Source organism: Macaca nemestrina, chromosome 2, assembly GCF_043159975.1.
Source record: "Macaca nemestrina isolate mMacNem1 chromosome 2, mMacNem.hap1, whole genome shotgun sequence".
Taxonomy (NCBI): Eukaryota; Metazoa; Chordata; class Mammalia; order Primates; family Cercopithecidae; genus Macaca; species Macaca nemestrina.
The window spans coordinates 100,222,906-100,243,781 of NC_092126.1; the positions used below are offsets into that span (position 1 = coordinate 100,222,906).

Here is a 20,876-nt window from a genome sequence, read left to right on the forward strand (position 1 = left end):
CCTTGGCCTCCCAAAGTGCTGAGATTACAGGCATGAGCCACCACGGCCGGCAAAAGTATGAATTTTTAAGTTAGCCCACTTTGTTAATGACTGTGAGTACTAATAGCTTAAGATAAAGAAGTTTCTAGGTAATCTTTTTTGAAGGATGATGTAAAAATATAAACTTAAACTGTGAGTGACAAAATAAGCTTCCTTAATAAATATTAGCCTACATTTAGAGAAATGGAGCATTCAGCTCAGGAAGGAAGAATGTCTATGGTTTTAAGGTAAAATCCAGATTCCAAGACTCAGTGAAGAAAGTTCAGTGATAAAGAACAGACTACTCTCATCTTATGAAGAAATGGAGCAATTTCACTTGGAAAGACTAGGATGACAGAATGTTACACATATATTTATTGTGCCACAAAATAGGCAAGGTCAGTTTTGAACAGTAAGAACTCCACAAAGTAGACCAGGACATCTCAGAAGTGAGGTTCCATGAGCCCAGGTGGGGCACAGGCTGAGTGACCTTTAGTGGAGAGGAATAGGGGGTTTTCTGAGCTTCAAGAGCTGGGCCACACAGTATGTTGGTTCTAGCTGGGATGGAGTTCTAGAATAAACCTGCACTTTAGAACACCTTTCCACCCACCCCCAACCACACAACTTGCTACTGAAAATGTATAGGCTGAGGCACAATGGCTCATGCCTATAATCCCAATACTTTGGGAGGCTGAGGCAGGCAGATCACTTGTGGTCAGGAGTTCAAGACCAGCCTGGGCAACATGGTGAAACCCTATCTCTAATAAAAATACAAAAATTAGCAGGGTGTGGTGGTGGGCACCTGTAATCCCACCTACTTGGGAGGCTGAGGCAGGAGAATCAAGCTTGAACCCGGAAGGCAGAGGTTGCAGTGAGCCAAGATCATGCCACTACACTCCAGCAGGGGTGACAGCACGAGACTGTCTCTCAAAAAAAAAAAAAAAGAGGCCAGGCACAGTGGCCCACGCCTGTAATCCCAGCACTTTGGGAGGTCGAGGCAGGCGGATCACTTGAAGTCAGAAGTTCAAGACCAACCTGGCCAACATGGCAAAACCCCATCTCTACTACAAATACAAAAATTAGTCGGGCGTAGTGGTGCACACCTGTAGTCCCAGCTACTCAGGAAGCTGAGGCAGGAGAATCACTTCAACCTGGGAGGCAGAGGTTGCAGTGAGCCGAGATCGTGCCACTGCACTCCAGCCTGGGTGACTAAGTGAGACTCTGTCTCAAAAAAAAAAAGAAAAAAAAAAGAAAATTTATAGAAAATCATCTCAGTTCAGGAGATTGGTATCCATATTTTTTAAATGGCTAATTAAAAAAGGAACAAATATTAGAGATTTTATTCACTTTTGAATTACCTTTTTAAAGTCTACTTTTATTATCTTATGTGCCTTTAGTCACTAGATTTTCCCCAATATATTTTCTATGTAAGCATTTTAAAGATACAATAATCATTTCAATAAAACCACCTGGGTACTAAAAGCAAAAGAGAAGCATAAATTCTGCAAAGTAATTGCACTTCATGATTTTAAAAAACCTCTTGGACAGGGTACCTCTAAAGATGAAACTAAAGTCTTTAAAAGTTCTACATTCCAGATTGTTTTTCCTCGAGAAGGAGACAAAAGAAGAGGGATGTGGTTGCCATGATTTGTTTTAAAGTCTCCTGTAACAAAATGAACATGTCAGTAGCCAATTGTGGTTGGCAAAAGGGTGTATTTAATAGAATCTGCAGGCAGATTTCTGATCTGCCCACCCTGCCCTACCCTCCCCCTTTGGGTTTGTTTGAGGTTTCATTCCACAAATAAGCAGCAGATAAAATACTTTACAAGGTACAGCACAGTTGTATTGAAGAAAAAAGGACCCAACTCTTAAACTTTAAGAGTATTAAGCCTGGACTTCCCCTGCCCCATGCAATAAAGCGAGTTTCATATACACTCCCCCATATTTTTTTCTAACATTTTCTTATATAAATTTAAATATTTTACAAAAAAAAGGCTTTTTTCCTCCAAACATATAAATTTGAGTGAAACATAGATTCCCCACCCAAGAACTTGTTTCTTCACTAAAATACAAATGTCGTCTGATATTAAGGGTAAATTTAGTCTTTTGACCACTGGAGATCACTGAAGTCTGAATTGCACCGTGGAGAAGGCACTTGTGTTTTCTGAGGTCTCCAGCAAGTATCTCAGTGAGCACTCATAGAATTGCTGTCTGTCCTCCAGAACCCGTGCCAAGGCCTCCGAGTGCCCAGTTACTGAGGCAGCTGGGGAAAAATGTTGAGTAAACATGATTCTACAATTACGGAGATAAAAAATAAAAACAGCATGGACTGGTTCTAGCCTAGAATCAAACTACAACAAAATCCAAAGTGTTCATTCATGAAGATTCAAACTGGCTTCATTCTCTCATAAATTATAAAATACAAACGTGGCTGTTTTAATGACAAAACTCAAAACAGTACTAAAAGGGGTTTGTGTCAATGGACAAAAGTCAGTCCCTCTAGGTAGGGCCCCAAGGAGCATCACCCAGGTTGAAGGGTGGTTTTCCTACTGCTGGGCCAAAAGTGCTGTCCTGTTGGCCTTCATCTTCTCCAGCCGCTTGGCCAGGTGGCTGTTGGTCATCTCCATCTCCTCAATCTTGTCCAGTGCTGTTCGTAACTGGAGACAGGGAGAGTGCAGTCACTACATGTGGTCAGAAACAACATCCAGTGCTACTCTATTTTCAACTTCCTGGGAAATGAAAGCACTGCTAATTGTGATGGCCTTGCGCAGGACCCACAGCCTCATTTTTTCTGTCAGAGGTGTTAAATGATGATACTGAGGATTATTTGTTTTAATCACAGAAAGGATATATAGAAGTTGGAGAAATAGACCTGATCTGAAGCAGAAATAAAAACTATCTTTTTACTTATTATTTAATTGACCAAAACATAAAAGTAAATGGCAGTCACTATGCAGGTCAAAAACCAACACAAATTAGTTAAGTGACTCCCCTGCTGTTTCCTTAAGTATCACATTTCTTACACAGCTAAGAATTTATTTCCAAAAGATTTTTTCTTTTTAGGAATGTGTTCTCCAAGAAGCATATTAAAAGAAGTACCTCTCGTTGTAGCTTCCTTTTTTCTGCTTTCAGTTCATCTTCAACTTTCTCAGCATTCTCAGCAGCAGTTTTATATCTCAGAACCTGTCCCTCAAGCCGGCTAATCTGTAAGTATGAGAACATAGGCCTCTAGTACTAGGCACTAGAAGTCACCACTTTTGGTAGCCAAGATGGAAATACAATGTCATTATAAATGCGAAGTAATCTAACACTAACAAGTCCCCTAAGGGTGAGTCATAAGTCCTCTTAGAACTCAATTGCTATTTATAAATCAAGAAATGTCCCCAGAGAGGATTACAGCTGTAGAGTCATTTTAGGGCCAATTTCCCATGCTAAGTTTTATTATGACCATATTGTTTAAGTGCCAAAGCAATACAGGAGGAGACTCACTAAATGGAAAAGTTCTTAGACTTTTTGGAATGTGTAAGGGATTTTGTTACAAATGATGATCTTGAATTATCTTGAAATATCTACAAAGAACAATGACAGCTATAGTTTCCTATGTTTTTAGAGAAAACAGAAGGCTAAAATGCCCCAATAAGTGCTCTCTGCTGGCTTTTCTATTTTAATACAGAACTATTATTGATCCAACTGCAAAGGCAACTCAGGCACTCATGGGGTTGTTAGCCACTTAGATGCAGGAGGGACATTTAAATCACTTGGTACCATATAGAAGTACTTACACTTTGCTCCAAGGTGGTTATATCCTGTTCTGCTTTTGAAAGCTTAAATTTGTATTCGCTAATTTGTCTATTGGCATCTCCTAGAAGAGAAGAAGACAATAAATTATCTTCACCTGTCAGAGATGATGGTATGAGCCATCAGGCAGTAGAGAGGACCATGCAATTTTAAGATTACAAAATACAGGGCTGGGTGCGGTGGCTCACGCCTGTAATCCCAGCATTTTGGGAGGCCAAGGTGGGCAGATCACGAGGTCGAGATCGAGACCATTGTGGCCAACATGGTGAAACCCTGTCTCTACTAAAAATACAAAAATTAGCTGGGTGTGGTAGCATAGGCCTGTAGTCCCAGCTACTCGGGAGGCTGAGGCAGGAGAATCGCTTGAACCTGGGAGGCGGAGGTTGCAGTGAGCCCAGATCGTACCACTGCACTCCAGCCTGGTGACACAGTGAGACTCCACCGCGCCCCCCCCGCCAAAAAAAATTACAAAATACAAATGCACACACAACAACCATAGCATCTTCAGCAGCCCAGCTTCTGGACTATATACTACAAGATGCTCTAGCATATATGTTACTACAGTATCCCTTGCAGCAAGAGTTAGAAGAAAATTCATTCTTTACCCTATGATATGTGTGAGCAGGGCTTGCAAAAGGAGCCCTGCCAATTCAGCAGCAGCCCCTACTAACCTTATGTGTGACCTTGTGGAGCCTCCATGCCCATAGTACTGGGCCCTCTAATTCCCTGAACTCGGCCCCATACCTTCCCATCTCCCAGGTTTTGCTTCTGCTATCCAATACTGTAAGGGTCCTTTTCTCCCACCTCTGACTTAAGTCTTAACCTTCAAGGACAATCTCAATTTTCACCTCTTTCATGACTCTCCTTAGTTAATTATAACTCCTTCCCTTGCTGTATTTTATTGGCATTTTTATGACATCTGTCATGCTTTTTAAACATCGTATATGTAAGGAAGGAGAGGGGCTCTGTCTTGGCCTTCCTAAATCTACCTCTGTACCTAGCCAAGTGCTCTGCACATAGTGTATGCCTAAATACATATATGTTGGAATAAATGTTGTTCAGTAACATGATAATGTATTATGGGTAGAGCTATAAGTTATTAGATGAACATCTGACCTAGGAAGTAACTCACTTAAAATGAAAAGTTTAGAAATGATGCCAGGGGACTTTTAAAATCCCTGCAAGAATCCAAGTTTAGCAAAAATCAGTCTCTGGCATGATTAGAGTATTAAGATTTGCAAAAGATAAACCAAATCTAACATACCACAGGAAATATTCAGTTTATCTAACTTAAGAACTTTGCTACATTTCCACATGACCAAGGTTACAATTACTTATACAGTCTTCAATGTGAGAGGTTTTTCTTTTTCTTTTTCTTTTTTTGAGACGGAGTGTAGCTCTGTTGCCCAGGCTGGAGTGCAGTGGCGTGATCTCAGCTCACTGCAAGCTCTGTTTCCCGGGTTCACGCCATTCTCCTGCCTCGCCTCCCGAGTAGCTGGGACTACAGGCGCTCGCCACCACGCCCGGCTAATTTTTTGTATTTTTAGTAGAGACAGGGTTTCACCGTGTTAGCCAGGATGGTCTCGATCTCCTGACCTTGTGATCTGCCCACCTCAGCCTCCTAAAGTGGTGAGAGGTTTTTCTAATTGGACAATTACTGTCACCTTAAAAGGAACAGGGTTACCATCTCCCCAAAAGCCGTATCTGGTAGTGAAAGAGAAGTATTCCTATTTCTGAGCTCTAAAACAAGCTTCAGGATCTTATTTTTAAATTGTTATCCTCAGCAATCTATTATCCAAATACACTGCTTCCTTCTCACTCTCCAAACCACCTTTCCCTTCCTGTTTTCAAAAGTTTAAGTCTCTTATCTCAGTAATTTCATGTGTGTTTTGAAATCCCATTCCAAAACACTCACATAATAGGCAAGGCATTGTCCATAACCGAGAGTTGCTACACTCCTGGTCTTCTGGTCCAGGGGAGCTGCTTGCTTTTGTCTTTGCCAGCTTTCCCACAGTCCTGCAAAGCTCACTTGGTTCTACACCTCCTCCCTGGGTACTTTACCTTCTGCAAATACCAGCTATACAACACCTACCTACTCTAGGAAGTATTCACACATTAATGCAAGCCCATTCCCCCCTAAATCTGTTTCCTTTCAAATTTGCTGCTTCAGGACAGTCTCTCAGATCTATCCCCTACCCTCTCTTTAAGACTGCTGACAGCCACTGAACTGGTTCAGGCTCACCATTGTAGTAGCTTCCTGACTAGTCAGCCTGCCTCTTCCCATGTCCTTGTTCTCATCTACCCCCAACACCAAAATGACATTCTTGAATAAAATATTCACCAGGAAATGTCACAAGTGTCCTAACTGATGTCCAACAGAAAAGATAATACCAATATCAAAAGTTAGTATTAATAAGCCTTAATCCAGAAAGCATTTTCTTTTTTTTGAAGAGACGGGTTTTCACCACATTGCCCAGGGCTGGTCTCAAACTTCTGAGCTCAAGCAATCTACCACCTCGGCTTCTCCAAATGCTGGGATTATGGGCGTGGGTGACCACGCCTGGCCCCAGGAAGTCTTTTCTTGGCAGCCCATCTCAGAAGGTTTAGATGAAAAGTCCATGGAATAAATAAGATTTTAATACTAGTTATCAGAAAAGTCACTATTCTTATTGGAAAAATACAAATCTCCTCTGTCCCAGAATTACACATAATCACTAACAAAGGGTAACTACAAACTCCTGCTGAAATCTTCCTACTATGGGAATTAGTGTGACTACAGTGATCATTTTATCATGAGGTCAAAAGTAGAAAGTGAGAAAAACCGGAATAATCTGGGTAAAATGAATAGACTTTATTTTGTGGACTTATTTTAAATTTCATCTAATAAACTCGGATTAACAAAAATACTTCTAGGAAAATTCTGAAATTATGCAATTTAGTGTGAAGTAGTTCCAAATAGATTCCTCCAATATCCAAGATAAATTCCAGAGGAAAAACTTTAATGGGGAAGGGTGCTTGCTGTACGGGAGCTTAAAGATGACACGTGGGTATGGAAAAGGACAGTGCCAGGTTGTCAAAAGGCATTTCACTATGTGCAAAAAGTTCCTAGAAATCACTTTACCCAGAAAGGAACATCATCCCCTGAAGCACACAGGCTAGTGGAGCTTCTATTCAGCTATCTTACTGACTAGGACTGTTTTTCTGGACTAGCCAAGGACTAACCAATCTTTGTAGCATAGCTCTTCTTAAGAAAAGCGTATTACGGCCAGGCGCGGTGGCTTACGCCTGTAATCCCAGCAGTCTGGGAAGCTGAGGAAGGTGGATCACCTGAGGCCAGGAGTTTGAGACCAGCCTGGTAAATATGGCAAAACTCTGTCTCTGCTAAAAACATAAAAAATTAGCCAGGCACCAGGTGGCAGGTGCCTGTAATCCCAGCTACTCCAGAGGCTAAGGCAGGAGAATTACTAGAACCCAGGAGGCAGAGGCTGCAGTGAACCGAGATTGTGCCACTGCACTCCAACCTGGGTGACAGAGCAAGACTCCCGTCTCAAAAAAAAAAGAAAAGAAAAGAAAGAAAAGTACTACAAGACACCAGCAACCTGCTGACAAACCCACCCCTGGGACAGTCTATATACAGACTGGGATTGACCTGTCCCCTGGTACCTACTCTGCATTTCGATGAACTGCAAGTCTGAGCCATTCTGCAGTCCTGCCAGGTCACCCACTGTGCCATCATTCCTGGAGCATTTCTGTCGTTCCTCCTCTAATTGAAGCTTCAGTTTTCTAATCTGAAATGAAAATAAAGGTTCATCAGCAAGATCCAGTCTCTCAGATGAAGCCGATGCTTATTCTGTGGTCACATCATAGAACAAAGCAGACCCTTATATCAGCCACATTCATTCAAAACCTATTTTCTTGAGTGCCTAATAGGAGACACCCATTGTCCTAGGTGCTAAAGATAAGCTATGAACAAACATTGAAAAGAGCGAGCCCCAGGACCAGGTGTCCCAGTAAAAAATAGCCATATTTTAAATTTGTGTCTGCTTTATGGAACAGTACATCTTTGGGGTATTTTTTGTTACTTTTGTTTAAAATGGAAAATTCCAGCCAGGCACAGTGGCATGTACCTATATATCCGGCTACTTGGGAGGCTGAGGCATGAGGATCACATGAGCCCAGGAGTTCGAGACCAACCTGGGAAACATAGTGAGACCTCATCTCTAAAAAAATAAAACAAAACTATAAACAGTTAATTGATAGGGTATATTCAAGGGATTATTTCTTAAAATGGAAGATTCCATGAGCAGTTTTTTGTTGTTTACTTTTAGACATAGGTTAAATTTTCTGTATATAAAAATAATTGGGGCCAGGTGTGGTGGCTCACACCTGTAATCCCAGCACTTCGGGAAGCCAAGGTGGGTGGATCACGAGGTCAAGAGTTCGAGACCATCCTGGCCAACATGGTGAAACCCCATCTCTACTAAAAATACAAAAATTAGCTGGGCATAGTGGTTCATGCCTTTAGTCCCAGCTACTCGGGAGGCTGAGGCAGGAGAATCACTTGAACCCGGGAGATGGAGGTTGCAGTGAGCAGAGATCACATCACTGCACTCCAGCTTGGTGACACAGTGAGACTCTGTCAATAATAATAATAATAAGAAGAAGATATATAGAGATGACTCCCCAGCGGTCCTTAACTCCATCAACAGGGGTCAAAGGGAAGCCTCTGCACTAAGATTAAGTTTGCCACTCCCCAATGGGAAAAGGGTAAGCTCTATATTGGGACTAACTCTATACTTCCCAGACACCTCTGCCCTTTCAACACACAGGATCACCGTCATTAGCTGCCTTGAGAGAACCAGGACTGATCTCATTGTCTCCATCATTCCTATTTATGTGCATCTCGCAAAGGGTCATATTCTTCCTCTGCACTCTTCCTCACAAGGGTCTGTAGGACCACTAACCTTCATCTCCTAACCTTTCCCAATGCCTGAAACTTCTCCACTGTGCCCTCTAGAATTAACAGTCCATCATCAGCAAATGCCCTCTGTCTTCTCTGAGCAGATGAGAACCCTCTCCCTTAAGAATCCTGCTGCTTCTGCAGCTCTCTCAAACACTGTTTTGTTTTGTTTGTTTGTTTGAGACAATCTCGCTCTGTGGCCCAGACTGGAGTGCAGTGGTGTGATCTCAGCTCACTGCAACCTCCGCCTCCTGGGTTCAAGCGATTCTCCTGCCTCAGCCTCCCAAGTAGCTGGGATTCCAGGTGCATGCCACCACACCTGACTAATTTTTGTTATTTTTAGTAGATGGGGTTTCGTCATGTTGGCCAGGCTGGTCTTGAACTCCTGACCTCAAGTCATCCGCCCACCTCGGCCTCCCCAAGTGCTGGGATTACAGACATGAGCCACCATGCCCCACCCTTTTTTTTGGTACTTCTACAGCCTCCTACTACTGAACCTAGAGATGGAATAGGTGTCCTCTTGCTTTCCTTGCTGGTATTTTCCCTACATCTTCCCTAAAAGTCCCAGGTCTTAATCTCATCTCTTCAAATTATATACACTAACTACTTATCATTGCCAAAATCCCATTCCTTCATCACCATTTATTAAATAGCTCCCAACTTGCACTCCCTCTAGACTATTCCTGTCTTAATTTTTGGCAATTTCAATGTATATCTAAGTAGAGGATCTCCCTGACAAATGATCTCTCAATTTCTGGTACACCTCCTCATATGGTGAAATGTATTCCCCAGTGCTGAAGGTGGGGCCTGGTAGGAGGTATCTGGGTCATGGGGCAGATCCCTCATGAATGGCTTTGCACCGTTCCTTTGGTGATGAGTGAGTTCTCGCTCTGGTAGTTCACACAAGATCTGGTTGTTTTAAGTGTGTACATCACCTCCCCACTCACTCACTCTGGCTTCCGCTCTTGACATATGACATGCCTGCTCCCCATTCACCTTCTGCCGTGATTAGAAGTTTCCTGAGGCCGACTGGGCACGGTGGCTCATGCCTGTAATCCCAGCACTTTGGGAGGCCGAGGTGGGTGGATCACCTAAGGTCAGGAGTTCAAGACCAGCCTGGCCTGAGGCCTCAGGAAAATGAGCTCAGAAGCTGAGCAGATGCTGACACCATGCTTCCTGTACAGCTTGCAGAACTACAGCCAATTAAACCTCTTTTCTTTTACTTTTTTTTTTTTTTAAGACAAAGTCTCACTCTGCCACCCAAGGCTGGAATGCAGCGGTGCAATTTTGGCTCACTGCAGCCTCCACCTCCCTTCTGCCTCAGCCTCCCAAGTAGCTGGGACTACAGGCACCCACTACCATACCCGGCTAATGTTTTTTTTTGTATATTTTTAGTAGAGTTGGGGTTTCACCATGTTGGCCAGGCTGGTCTCGACTCCTGACCTCAACCACCTGCCTCAGCCTCCAAAAGTGCTGGGATTACAGGCATGAGCTGCCACGCCCAGTCAAACCTCTTTTCTTTATAAATTACCCAGCCTCAGGTATTCCTTTATAGCCAAGCAAAAAATGGACTAACCCACCTCCCTTCCAAGGATCTTGCCATCTATCCCTTCTTGCCCTCAGCTACTCACTCCCACAATCATATACTAGATCTTATCATTAGACAATTGTAATCCCTATACAATTTAGTTCCATGTATCCTCTCTCTAACCACCATTCCTCATCTTTCTAGGTCTTTCTCTCTAGACTCAAATTCCAACAACCCTTCAACCACACTAGTACCACTAATCTACAGATTACATCTTCTTTCTACTGTACCTTGATGTGTTTCTGAATATCTCCCGAATCCTCTTCATCCAGTTTAATTTCAAGGTCTATCATTATAATAATTTTCTTTCTTACTCCCTTACCTCTCCTGCCCCATTAATACTTTCCTGGTAAAATCTAGCTCTCTACTCACTCCATGCCTGCCCCTATGCAGCTGTAAGTAGCCAGAGAAACACGTAAACGCATTCACACAAACCTTCTAACATATCATATAATACTGTTTATTGTCTGATGTCTTCCTACTAGAATGTCCCTCAGGCAGGAATTTTTTTCTAAACTAACTTATTCACTGAAATATCCCAATGCCTAGAATAGTGCATGTTAAATAATAGAATCTCACTCAACATTTGTTGAATGACTGAATAGGACTTCCAAAATAGAGAACACAGAATATGGGAGGGGAAAAAAATCAGTAACAAAATCATTCAAGAAATCTTCCCAGAACTAAAGAATGGGAGCTCCTAGAATTGACAGGGGCCCAGCATCACACATGAAAACTTCAAATCACATTGCTATCTTCAAATTACACCAGAACACTAGAGAGAAAGAGAATAGGATACAACCTTCTACAAAGAGGAGAAAAATAGATCACAAACCAGAAAAGATCAGAACTGAAAATGTTCATGAAAACTCAACAGCCATACTTGAAGTCACAGCACAATGAAGAAATGTCTTTTTAAAAAATCTTAAGGAGAACAATGGCAACTCAGGATTCTCTACCTAGCCAAACTATTTTAATCAAGTAAGAGGGTGGAATGAAGACATCTTCAGGCCTGCAAGGTCATGAAAAATTAACAATCCACAAACCCTCTTCTCAGGAAGCTACTGGAAGATGTACCAAAACTAGAAAATAAATAAGGAGAAAGACATGAGATACCGGAAAAAGGGAACCCAACCTAAATCACATGCAAAGAAAATCCCCAGATGCCAATGAAGGGTGACCACATCTATGTACCAAGAGAGCAAGCCATTAGTTTAGAAAGGGACAAGTCAGATGCACCAAGATTCGACAAACTGGAACTGAAAGAATGCCAGATGCATCTGAAAATACTGAGTGGGTTTAATCTACTGTTGGAGAGTCTGTGGTTAAATTGATGATAGAAAACCAAGCAAATACAAAGAAAAACCATAACATTAACTTAGAGGAAACTAATAGTTCCAAGGGAGATGATCCTAGAATGCAACCTGGCTCCACTGTGAGTAGAGTTTAGAGGGTCCTAATGACACAAGCAGACTGGAATTACACCGTTCCTTTATTAGGAGGATTTGGGAGTGGAAAATATGTGTGTGTGTGGCAGGGACAAAGGATGAAAAACAGCTAAACCCTCATCTTCCATAAAAGGATGTCAACATAGAACGCCTGAAGCAGAACAATCAAGACGCAACGTAAGTATGTTACACAGAGATACAAGGACAGTACACAAGAATCAGCTAAAAGCATTTAACAGAAATGGTCAGGGGTGAGGACAGAGAAGCCAGGCCAGGGGATTGCTGTGTTCATAACAAACTTTGTAGAAAACCATATGACTCCTTAAACTATGTGTCCTTAAAAAAATGTTTTAAGAACAGAAAATAACAAAGAGGTAAAATATGAATTATCTATCCTTCAAATCTCACTTGAGTGCTGATGTTTGAAATAAGCATATTTCTTTTTAATGAACATTTCAATTAGCTAGTATTTTACCATGTAACTTCGTTAAAATTATTTTACACTCCATTAAGAATGCCTTTACCTGTGACAGTAGTTCTTCCTTCTCTCCAGCAAGTTTTCGTAGCCTTACATCTAAAACAAATGAAAAAGATCGTAAACTAAATATGTGATGAAGTAGTATATAAACAATTAAAAAATTTTCAAACTCATAAACAGCTAATATTATCTGATAAATTACATTACTTACAGCTCTGAATATCTAAAGAAATAAAGGTGTTAATAGCATTACGGAAAAGTTCTTAACTCTCTAAAACGTATTTCCATACAACTGATACTTATCAGGGCACCAAATGCAACATTTGTTCCCCACAGCAGTGATTTGCCACTTAAAGACAAACTGAAGTACAAAGGAGGTCATTTCCTTGTTTCAAGCTTTCACTAGTAGACAACTCAAATGTCAAGTGTGCTCCCAAAGGCTAAGCCCTTAGCAGGAGAGATTCAAATATGTGAAAGAAGATGGGGTAAGAGCAGGACTGGGCAAAGGAAGCTGGAGGAGAGAAAAGAGAGGAGCACAATGCTGGAAGAAGCGAAGTCCCCAAAAGCTAGTAGGGAGGGAAGGGGACCCACTCCAAGATGTCGGCAGCTGGGCCAGGTGCGGTGGTTCACGCCTGTAATCCCAGCACTTTGGGAGGCCTAGTTGGGTGGATCACTTGAGATGAGTTTGAGACCAGCCTGGCCAAAATCGTGAAACCACGTCTCCACTAAAAAAATACAAAAATTAACCGGGCATGGTGGCAGGTGCCTGTAATCCCAGCTACTCAGGAAGCCATCTGAACCTGGGAGATAAGAGGTTGCGCGTTGCAGTGAGCTGAGATCGCGCCACTGCAATCCTGCCTAGGCGACCAAGTGAGACTCTGCCTCAAAAAAAAAAAAAAAAAATGTGGGCATCCATGGGTGGATCTGCGGCTTGGTAGCAGCATCAGGGTTCACTCCTGGCCTATGGAGATTTGACTCTTCCCAAGCCTGCATTAAAATAGGCCCCTTCAGCTGAGGAGACACCATTGTTCACTTAAAAAAGCAGCTGACACCTGACTGACCACTACCCTCTGTAAATGATGAGGGTCACAGCCAAATACAGATTTTGGTTTCTTCTGCACCTTTCAAGCAGGTCTGCCTGCTGGGACCTGCAGACGAGGGAAACAACAGCAGGGAAACACCCTGGGCTGCCTATAGCCAGACTCTCGTTCCATTCTCCAGATCTCTCTTGCTCACCCAGCATCTTGCTTTATTCAAAGTGCCTTACAATCACATTTCTGGAATGCTCCACATTAGAGAATGTGCTTACTAACTTTTAAAATGTTTTTCAGTTTGCTTTACACTTATATCTCTCACTCCTCTAAGAAGTTTACACATATATGAAAACAAGATGAAAAATGAAAAAAGATTGTTTTTTAAAAAATAAAAGTGAGCTAATGATACAGTATCTATCTGTGCCATTTTTCTTCCTCTAGAGTAGATTTCTTAGTGGGGTCAATAGATGGGTGACTTTGGTTTCTTGGAGAGAGGTGTCAGCAACTTTGTTTTTTCCTGGAGAGAGGTGTCAGATTCTCAAAGGGTTAAATTTAAGAGGTTTAGACTTTAAGAGTCTGGGAAGTCCTGCTCTGGAAGTCATACTTCTCTCATATCTGTCTTTTTGGTCATCTGTTTCTTGGCTTAAGAAATGTGGTAGAAAAGAGGTACAGAACCCTGGGGTAAGTAGTGGAACATAAAACCAGATGTTCCAAGGATGAGAAACTTATAGCACACATGAGAAGTCTCCTGCTAGCCTACTGCTCCCCTAGCACAGGTATACTAGACTCTCTCTTTGCAGAAAAGTTTGTAGTTAAGGAAAAAACAATGCGTATAGGCCCATAGTACTTCCATCCACGGGCCTTACAGTTACACTTATTGCCTTACAATGACACAGATGCTGGTTTCCCAAGGCCAAGGATGTCCGAAGAAAATGGGCCAATGTGCCCAGATTCTTCTGGTTAAGCGTCTACTTGAGTCTCAGACAGCCCTTATGCTGTTTTTGTTTTCCAAGCTGGGATATGAAAAAGCAGAAAACCCAATAGGGTAACATTAATCCAAGTCAAGATAGCAACCAGTATCTTACCTAATGGCCCTTCTCCTGCTGACTCCAAGACCTGAGCAGCTTCCTGAGACACAACAGTGATGGCTCCAGCCACTGGTTCATGACTGACATCACCATTGGGAGTGCCATCGGGGATTATAACTAAGCCATGTTTCTGCAAGGGGGGAAAACCCATCATCACAAAAGGCCCATATGGAAACAGTAAGCTCTGTGAGGTAACTCTGCAACAATACATGTTTGCTACAGGTAAAATCTGGTTAGAATCAGTTACATGGAATATAGCTCTGTGGAAGAAATAGCTTAAACCTACCAAATCTGGATTAGGGAATAAACATTGTAGTTTGTATTTGGGCTAGGAAAGATGGCAGGATGAAAAGAAGGAAGACAGCGAGTAAAGCAGTGAGGGACCTGAACTCCAGGCTAATGCTAACATACCTCTCCCGTCTTCACTGTCTCCTGCAGGTCAGCCAGCTCCTCTCTGAGCATATCTCGCTCATTCCTAAGGCAGGCAATGTATTCTTTCTGTTTCTCTAGGGCCTGGTTTTAGGTAAGGTAGCAAGGGAAACAATGGCAGAGAAAAAGAGCAGGTGAAAGGTAGCAGAGAAGTACCTAATTCAAATAAGCAAAGATAAAAGCATAAAAAGCAAGGAAGCAGTCAAAAGATTGGAAACAAGCAGTCAGATATGGGAGGAAATACAGAGTTACATGGATATACATCTCCAGAAGAGAGTTCTCATAGAAACTGGTTCTCATGCATCAATTTGGCAAAACATGTTTAATCACATCAAGCAGGGAAATAAATCTTTCTTTTCCAGTCAATGAAAAAAAATAAAACAGGAAAAGGAAGATGAAGAGAGCAGCCAGAGTAAAACAAAGCTTTCCTTACTGACTGCCTCAGTACATTTTTATTTGGTGAACAAAAAGAACCCCACATTTCATGTTTAACTAAACTAGTTTATTCAATAATACAGTTGAGTTTTCAAAAAAAAAAAATAGTTCTGGAATAAAAATAACTATTATATGTAAGATATTTTAATTAAATATTGGCTGTATATTGTTCTCCAAGTAGTGTGGCAAAATACTCAAATACCACTTAATTCAAAATAGTTAACCTACAAAAGAATTCAAAGATCAACTTCTGACCATTTAATTAAATATAACTGAGACTCATTGGCTTTCTGTTATATTCCCAAAATGTGAAAAAACAAAACACTGACAAAATAAATACAGCCAAGCTATGGAGAGTTACAGAATATGGATTTCAGAATCAGGCTTTTGGGTCCTGGCACATACCCATCCTATGCCTCAGTTTCCTTACCTGAAAAACAGAAGGGATAATAGCACCCATCCCAAGGGCAGAGGCATAAATCAAGGTAAAGCATTGCCTGTAATGCCTAGATAGCAGGGACAGTTCAGGAGAAGCAGGCTGGTGATTTCATTTGTAAATTCCCTGCCATTCCCTTAATCTCACAACTGTCAGCTAAGGACAATGCAGAAGCAGGAACATACTTTGGTTATCGATGAAAAATAAAATCTACTATGAAAAAATAAAATCTATTGTAAAAGAAAATAACCCAGAATTAAAAATACACCCAAAGTAAGTAGTCTATGCAGGAATCTGATAACTGGCCTATTTGAAAAAGCCTTTCCCCACATATTTTTGTTCATATATTTAATGTCTTCTGTCAGCATTCCCATTAATCCAAGAAGTTAAACTACAACAGGTAACTTTCCTCTCAGTTCACTGGCTTTGGAAGTGGGACAGAGAATTGCTGAGAAATTGATAGCTGAATAGTTGGGCAATTTAAAAAATCATCATAATCCTATTTTGCAACCAAATAGGGATCAAGTAAATAAGGGATGATAGCAACTACCATTTGTATAGCACAAATTATATGGCAGGCACTATTTTATATAATTTCTCTCTTATACGTTATTTTGTATTTGAAACCTCTACATATCCTGTGAGGTACCTGTATTATCCCCATTTAACAGATCAGAAAATTGAGGCTCAGAGTGGCTATATTTTTTGCTCAAAGTCACATTAAGTGGCAAAATCAGAAAATGAATCTGGTTGTTTTTGTTTCCAAAGCCCTTAGTTTTTTAAATATCACAGCCCTGTGGAGGATACATTATATTCCCTTATTGTTAGCCCAGATGATGCTAGGAAAGGAGCCCATAGGGCAAATCCTACTCTTTACTTATCCAAACTGCCATGTCAATATCTGACTTCTTTTCAACAATTTACAGTCATACTATATGATGTGTCTCAAGTCTGCCTGTGAATTAACAATGTGGGTTCAGCACCATCCAGCTAGTATTAACACTCCATTACATTAATCATTAGTAATAAATGAAACATTGGGAAAACAAAGCACAACAATACTTTCCCATATGTTGAGTGTCACTTTAGTCTTTATGGGTTAGGCATTTTTGGTTACTGGTATCTGCATGCATAGTTATGTCATGTATCACCACATATAAGTGGGTAAATGATCACTGTCACACATGCTCTATATAAACAACACCACTGAATATAAAAGACCTCTGAGGAACAGGCCAATTTGAAACTAGGAATTCTAGCAAATGATATACATGACATCTGCTCCTCTTCCACATCTTATTGCACTGGATTTTATTTTTACCTTCGGACTTTTTAATTTCCTCTTCCCATAATTATAGATGGGAAAATAAAATACATCCTGTAAATTCACCCATTTCACCACAAAGTTTGAAGACTACTAAAATACCTTATAATTGGATCAAATGTATTCACGCTGGATCTAAAATCCTCCATATTACCTGACCATATAACCACTACCCTTGCGTTTGTGTACAACAATAGCTCCTAGAGTACATTTTTTTTTAGGGTAAAAAGTACATGCTTGTAGAGTTCAAAATAATTCTTTATCCCTGACCTAACCTCAAATCCTACCATCCAGAAGCCAAAAGGATGTGTATAATGGGCTGAACTTTTGGGCAAAGGGTTAATTCTCCACATAATTGTACTGGGGAACAAATATCTTTGGTCAGAATGGAAGTGAGTTTACGCTGGGCTATAGAGATATGCAAGTTCTTTGTATACGCCTATTGTATACATGGGTTCCTGGTGTTTAGAACCGCAGTGGAGCTAGAGGCAAGACCACTAATGAACTGAACTTTAACCTGGGAATAATGGACATATTTCTTCATTAAGTTACTAAATGTAAATCTTAAAAATGAAGCTAGAGACAAGTAGTTACTGTCCATACTGAAAATGTGTCTTTTAAAAGTCAAGGGAGGACCACTGCCCCTGTATTATGATAACAAATATTGGCAAGGACATGGAGAAATTGGAACCCTTGTTCACTAGTGGTGGGAATGTAAAATGGGACACCTGCTACAGAACACAGTATAGCTGTTACTCAAAAAAATTAAACACAGAATTACTATAAGATCCAGCAATTCTACTTCTGGGTACATACCGAAAACAACTGAAGGCAGAGTCTTGAAGAGTTATTTGAATACCCATGTTCACAGCAGCATTATTCACAATGGCCAAAAGGTAGATGTGTCGATATATCAACAGAAGAATGTGGCATATACATACAATGGAATATGATTCAGCCTTAAAAGGGATGGACATTCTGACATATGCTGCAACATGAGCCTTGAGGGCATTATGCCAAGTGAAATAAATCAGATACTGTATGATTCCACTTATATGAAGTACCTAGAGTAGTCAAATTCACAGAGACAGAAGGTGGAATGGTGGTTGCCAGGGGTTTGGGAGAAGGGACTGAATGGGGAGTTGTTTAATGGGTACAGATTTCAGCTGTGGAAGATAAAAAAGTTCTGATGGTGATGACAGTAGCACAACAACATGAATGTACTAAATGCCACTGAACTGTACACTTAAAAATAGTTAAAATGGTAAATTTTATGTTATTTGTATTTTAGCACAATTTTTCAAATTAAAAAAAAAAAAAGAGTCTACTAGTGATTCAACAATTTGGACTAATCTTGAGGGACTTATACAGACTGAAAAAGGGTAATTCCAAAAGGTTAATATATACTATATAATTCCATTTTTATAACATTCTTAAAATAGCAAAACTACACAAATGAAGAAAAGATTAGTGGTTCTCAGGGTTTGGGAGGGGAAGGGGAGATAAAGGCTATGACTATAAAAAGGCAAGAGGAGGAGAAATCCCTTATAGTGATAGAAATGTTCTGTATCTTCACTGTATCAAGGTCAATACCCTGGTTGTGATCTTGTACTATAGTTCTGTAAGATGTTACATTTGGGGAAGATTGAGCAAAGAATATATAGGATCTCTCTGTTAAATTTCTTCTCTTTTCTTCTTTTTTTTTTTTGAGACAGGGTTTTGGTCTGTTGCCTAGGCTGGAGTGCAGTGACACAATCTCAGCTCTCTGCAACCTCTGCCTCTCGGGTTCAAGTGATTCTTATGCCTCAGCCTCCCAAGTAGCTGGGATTACAGGTGTGTGCCACCATGCCTAGCTAACTTTTGTATTTTTAGTAGAGACAGGGTTTCACCATGTTGGTCAGGCTTGTCTCGAACTCTTGACCTCAAGGGATCCACCCTCTTTGGCCTCCCAAAGTGCTGGGATTAAAGGCATGAGCTACCATGCCCAGCCCTGTTTAATTTCATACGACTGCATGTAATTCTAAAATTCTGGCCGGGCACAGTGGCTCATGCCTGTAATACCACCACTTTGGAAGGCCGAGATGGGCCGATCACTTGAGGTCAGGAGTTCCAGACCAGCCTGGCCAACATGGTGAAACCCCATCTCTACTAAAAATACAAAAATTAGCCGGGCGTGGTAGTGCACACCTGTAGTACCAGCTACTCAGGAGGCTGAGGCAGAACTGCTTGAACCCAGGAGGTTGCAGTGAGCTGAGATTGCACCACTATACTCCAGCCTGGGGGACAGAGAGAGATTCCATCTCAAAAAAGGGATACTAAAATAAAATAAAATATTCTCCAAATAAAAGCCAAATAATTTATATTTTAAACTGAGACATCTGAGGGGTTTCTATGGCTGGTCCAAGATTATCATTTGAAAATACTAAGGCACTCATACAAGCTAGAAATCCTGGGCCTACAGATCTGTGTTAAAGAAAATTATGTAAAGTCCTAAAAGAAGCCCATTCTAGATAGTGACCAGATTTTAACTAAAATTTTAAAATTACCTACTTTGTCCCACATGTTTTTTTACATCTTATGTTGTATCTCCCAAGCAAAAATTTAAATCAAATCAATGGTTCAACAATTAAATTTCACTTTCCAACTTCAAATTTCAATTTTAAAATCATAATTTCAAAACACCTAACAGATGTTTTGAAACATATATTGATTTATCCCCCAGAAGGCTTTTCTAGGTTTAGATGGAATTTTTAATAATCAGCAACTTGAATGTCAGATAATTATCTATAAAGTAGCTTTTGTTCTTTAAATTTTTGGTCTACAAACTTTTTTTTTTAAAGAAAGGGTATCACTCTATTGCTTAGGCTGGAGTGCAGTGGCACGATCATAGTTCACTGCAGCCTCCATCTTGTGGGCTCCAGTGATCCTCCCACCTCAGCCTCCTAAGTAGTTGGGGCAGGTGCATGCTCTGCAAATTTTAAAATTCTTTTGGAGAGACACGGTGGGTCTCACTATGTTGCTCAAGCTGGTCTCAAGCTCTTGACCTCAAGCAATCCTCTGGCCTCAAGCGATCCTCGAGCCTTGGCCTCCCAAAGTGCTAGGATTACAGGCATGAGCCTACAAACTCTTAAGAGGTAATGTAATCTTCCCATGTGTATATTAATGAGAGAGGTCCTTGAAGTGATGAAAAAGACTGGATCCTGCTGACCACCGGCTGGGCTTCAGAATGTTCCTAACAACGTTCTGAGGGTATGATCCAGAGGGTTTCATATCCAGGCCTGTCTCTCAGAGATGGTCTCAGGGATCTTTAACAACTATTCCCTATCCCCTCTAACCTTAAGCAGAACAAGACTTTTCTTACATGTTCTATTTCCTCTGCCCTTCCCTGACAAGGTAAGCCTCTGGCAACTATGGCTAAGTGGTTCCCCTACTGCAGAACAGAGAGCTCAGCCAGGTGATGGGACTGCCAATCAAAGGCCACATGAGAAGAACTGGAGGGAATTTTCTCCAGTTTTTGGTGTACATGGAATCCACCTGCAGAGCTTAGCAAAATAGCAATGAAGACATTTCATTTATCTGGGCCCTACTTGGGGGAGTTCTGTGGTTATAGTTAGAGACAGCCACCCTAGTAAGTCTTACTTTCCTATCTGTTTCTGTAATTGAATTGATTTTAATCTCTTCCTATTTTATTCACCAAGGATTTATAGGATGCTAATAACTTTCTCCCCACCACTACTCTCTTCTTATCCAAATTCCTGTAATGTAAGGATATCGAGTTAACCACAGAGTTTGAATTGAATGCCTGTGGCTGTTTCTGGGTAAGAATCCCAAGGGAGGCCA

The 20,876-nt window shown here is 41.0% G+C and overlaps 1 protein-coding gene across 31 annotated transcripts in view; it reads right to left on the bottom strand.

Annotated features, from left to right (window-relative positions):
* Positions 1–375: 375 nt before the first annotated feature.
* LOC105480180 (LRR binding FLII interacting protein 2) overlaps positions 376–20,876 on the bottom strand; it is a 130,001-nt gene continuing 109,500 nt past the window's right edge. For 25 of the 31 annotated variants that reach the window (XM_024792429.2, XM_024792426.2, XM_024792427.2 and 22 more), the window contains 7 exons: positions 14,824–14,925; positions 14,410–14,542; positions 12,337–12,386; positions 7,484–7,604; positions 3,801–3,880; positions 3,118–3,222; positions 376–2,675 (listed from right to left, as the gene is read on the bottom strand). In XM_024792429.2, coding sequence (XP_024648197.1) covers positions 2,565–2,675; positions 3,118–3,222; positions 3,801–3,880; positions 7,484–7,604; positions 12,337–12,386; positions 14,410–14,542; positions 14,824–14,925 — 702 coding nt within the window. In that variant the 3' untranslated portion in view covers positions 376–2,564. The remainder of the gene's footprint in view (positions 2,676–3,117; positions 3,223–3,800; positions 3,881–7,483; positions 7,605–12,336; positions 12,387–14,409; positions 14,543–14,823; positions 14,926–20,876) is intronic. The other 6 variants (XM_011738717.3, XM_011738716.3, XM_071091440.1 and 3 more) reach the window with 1 other exon arrangement.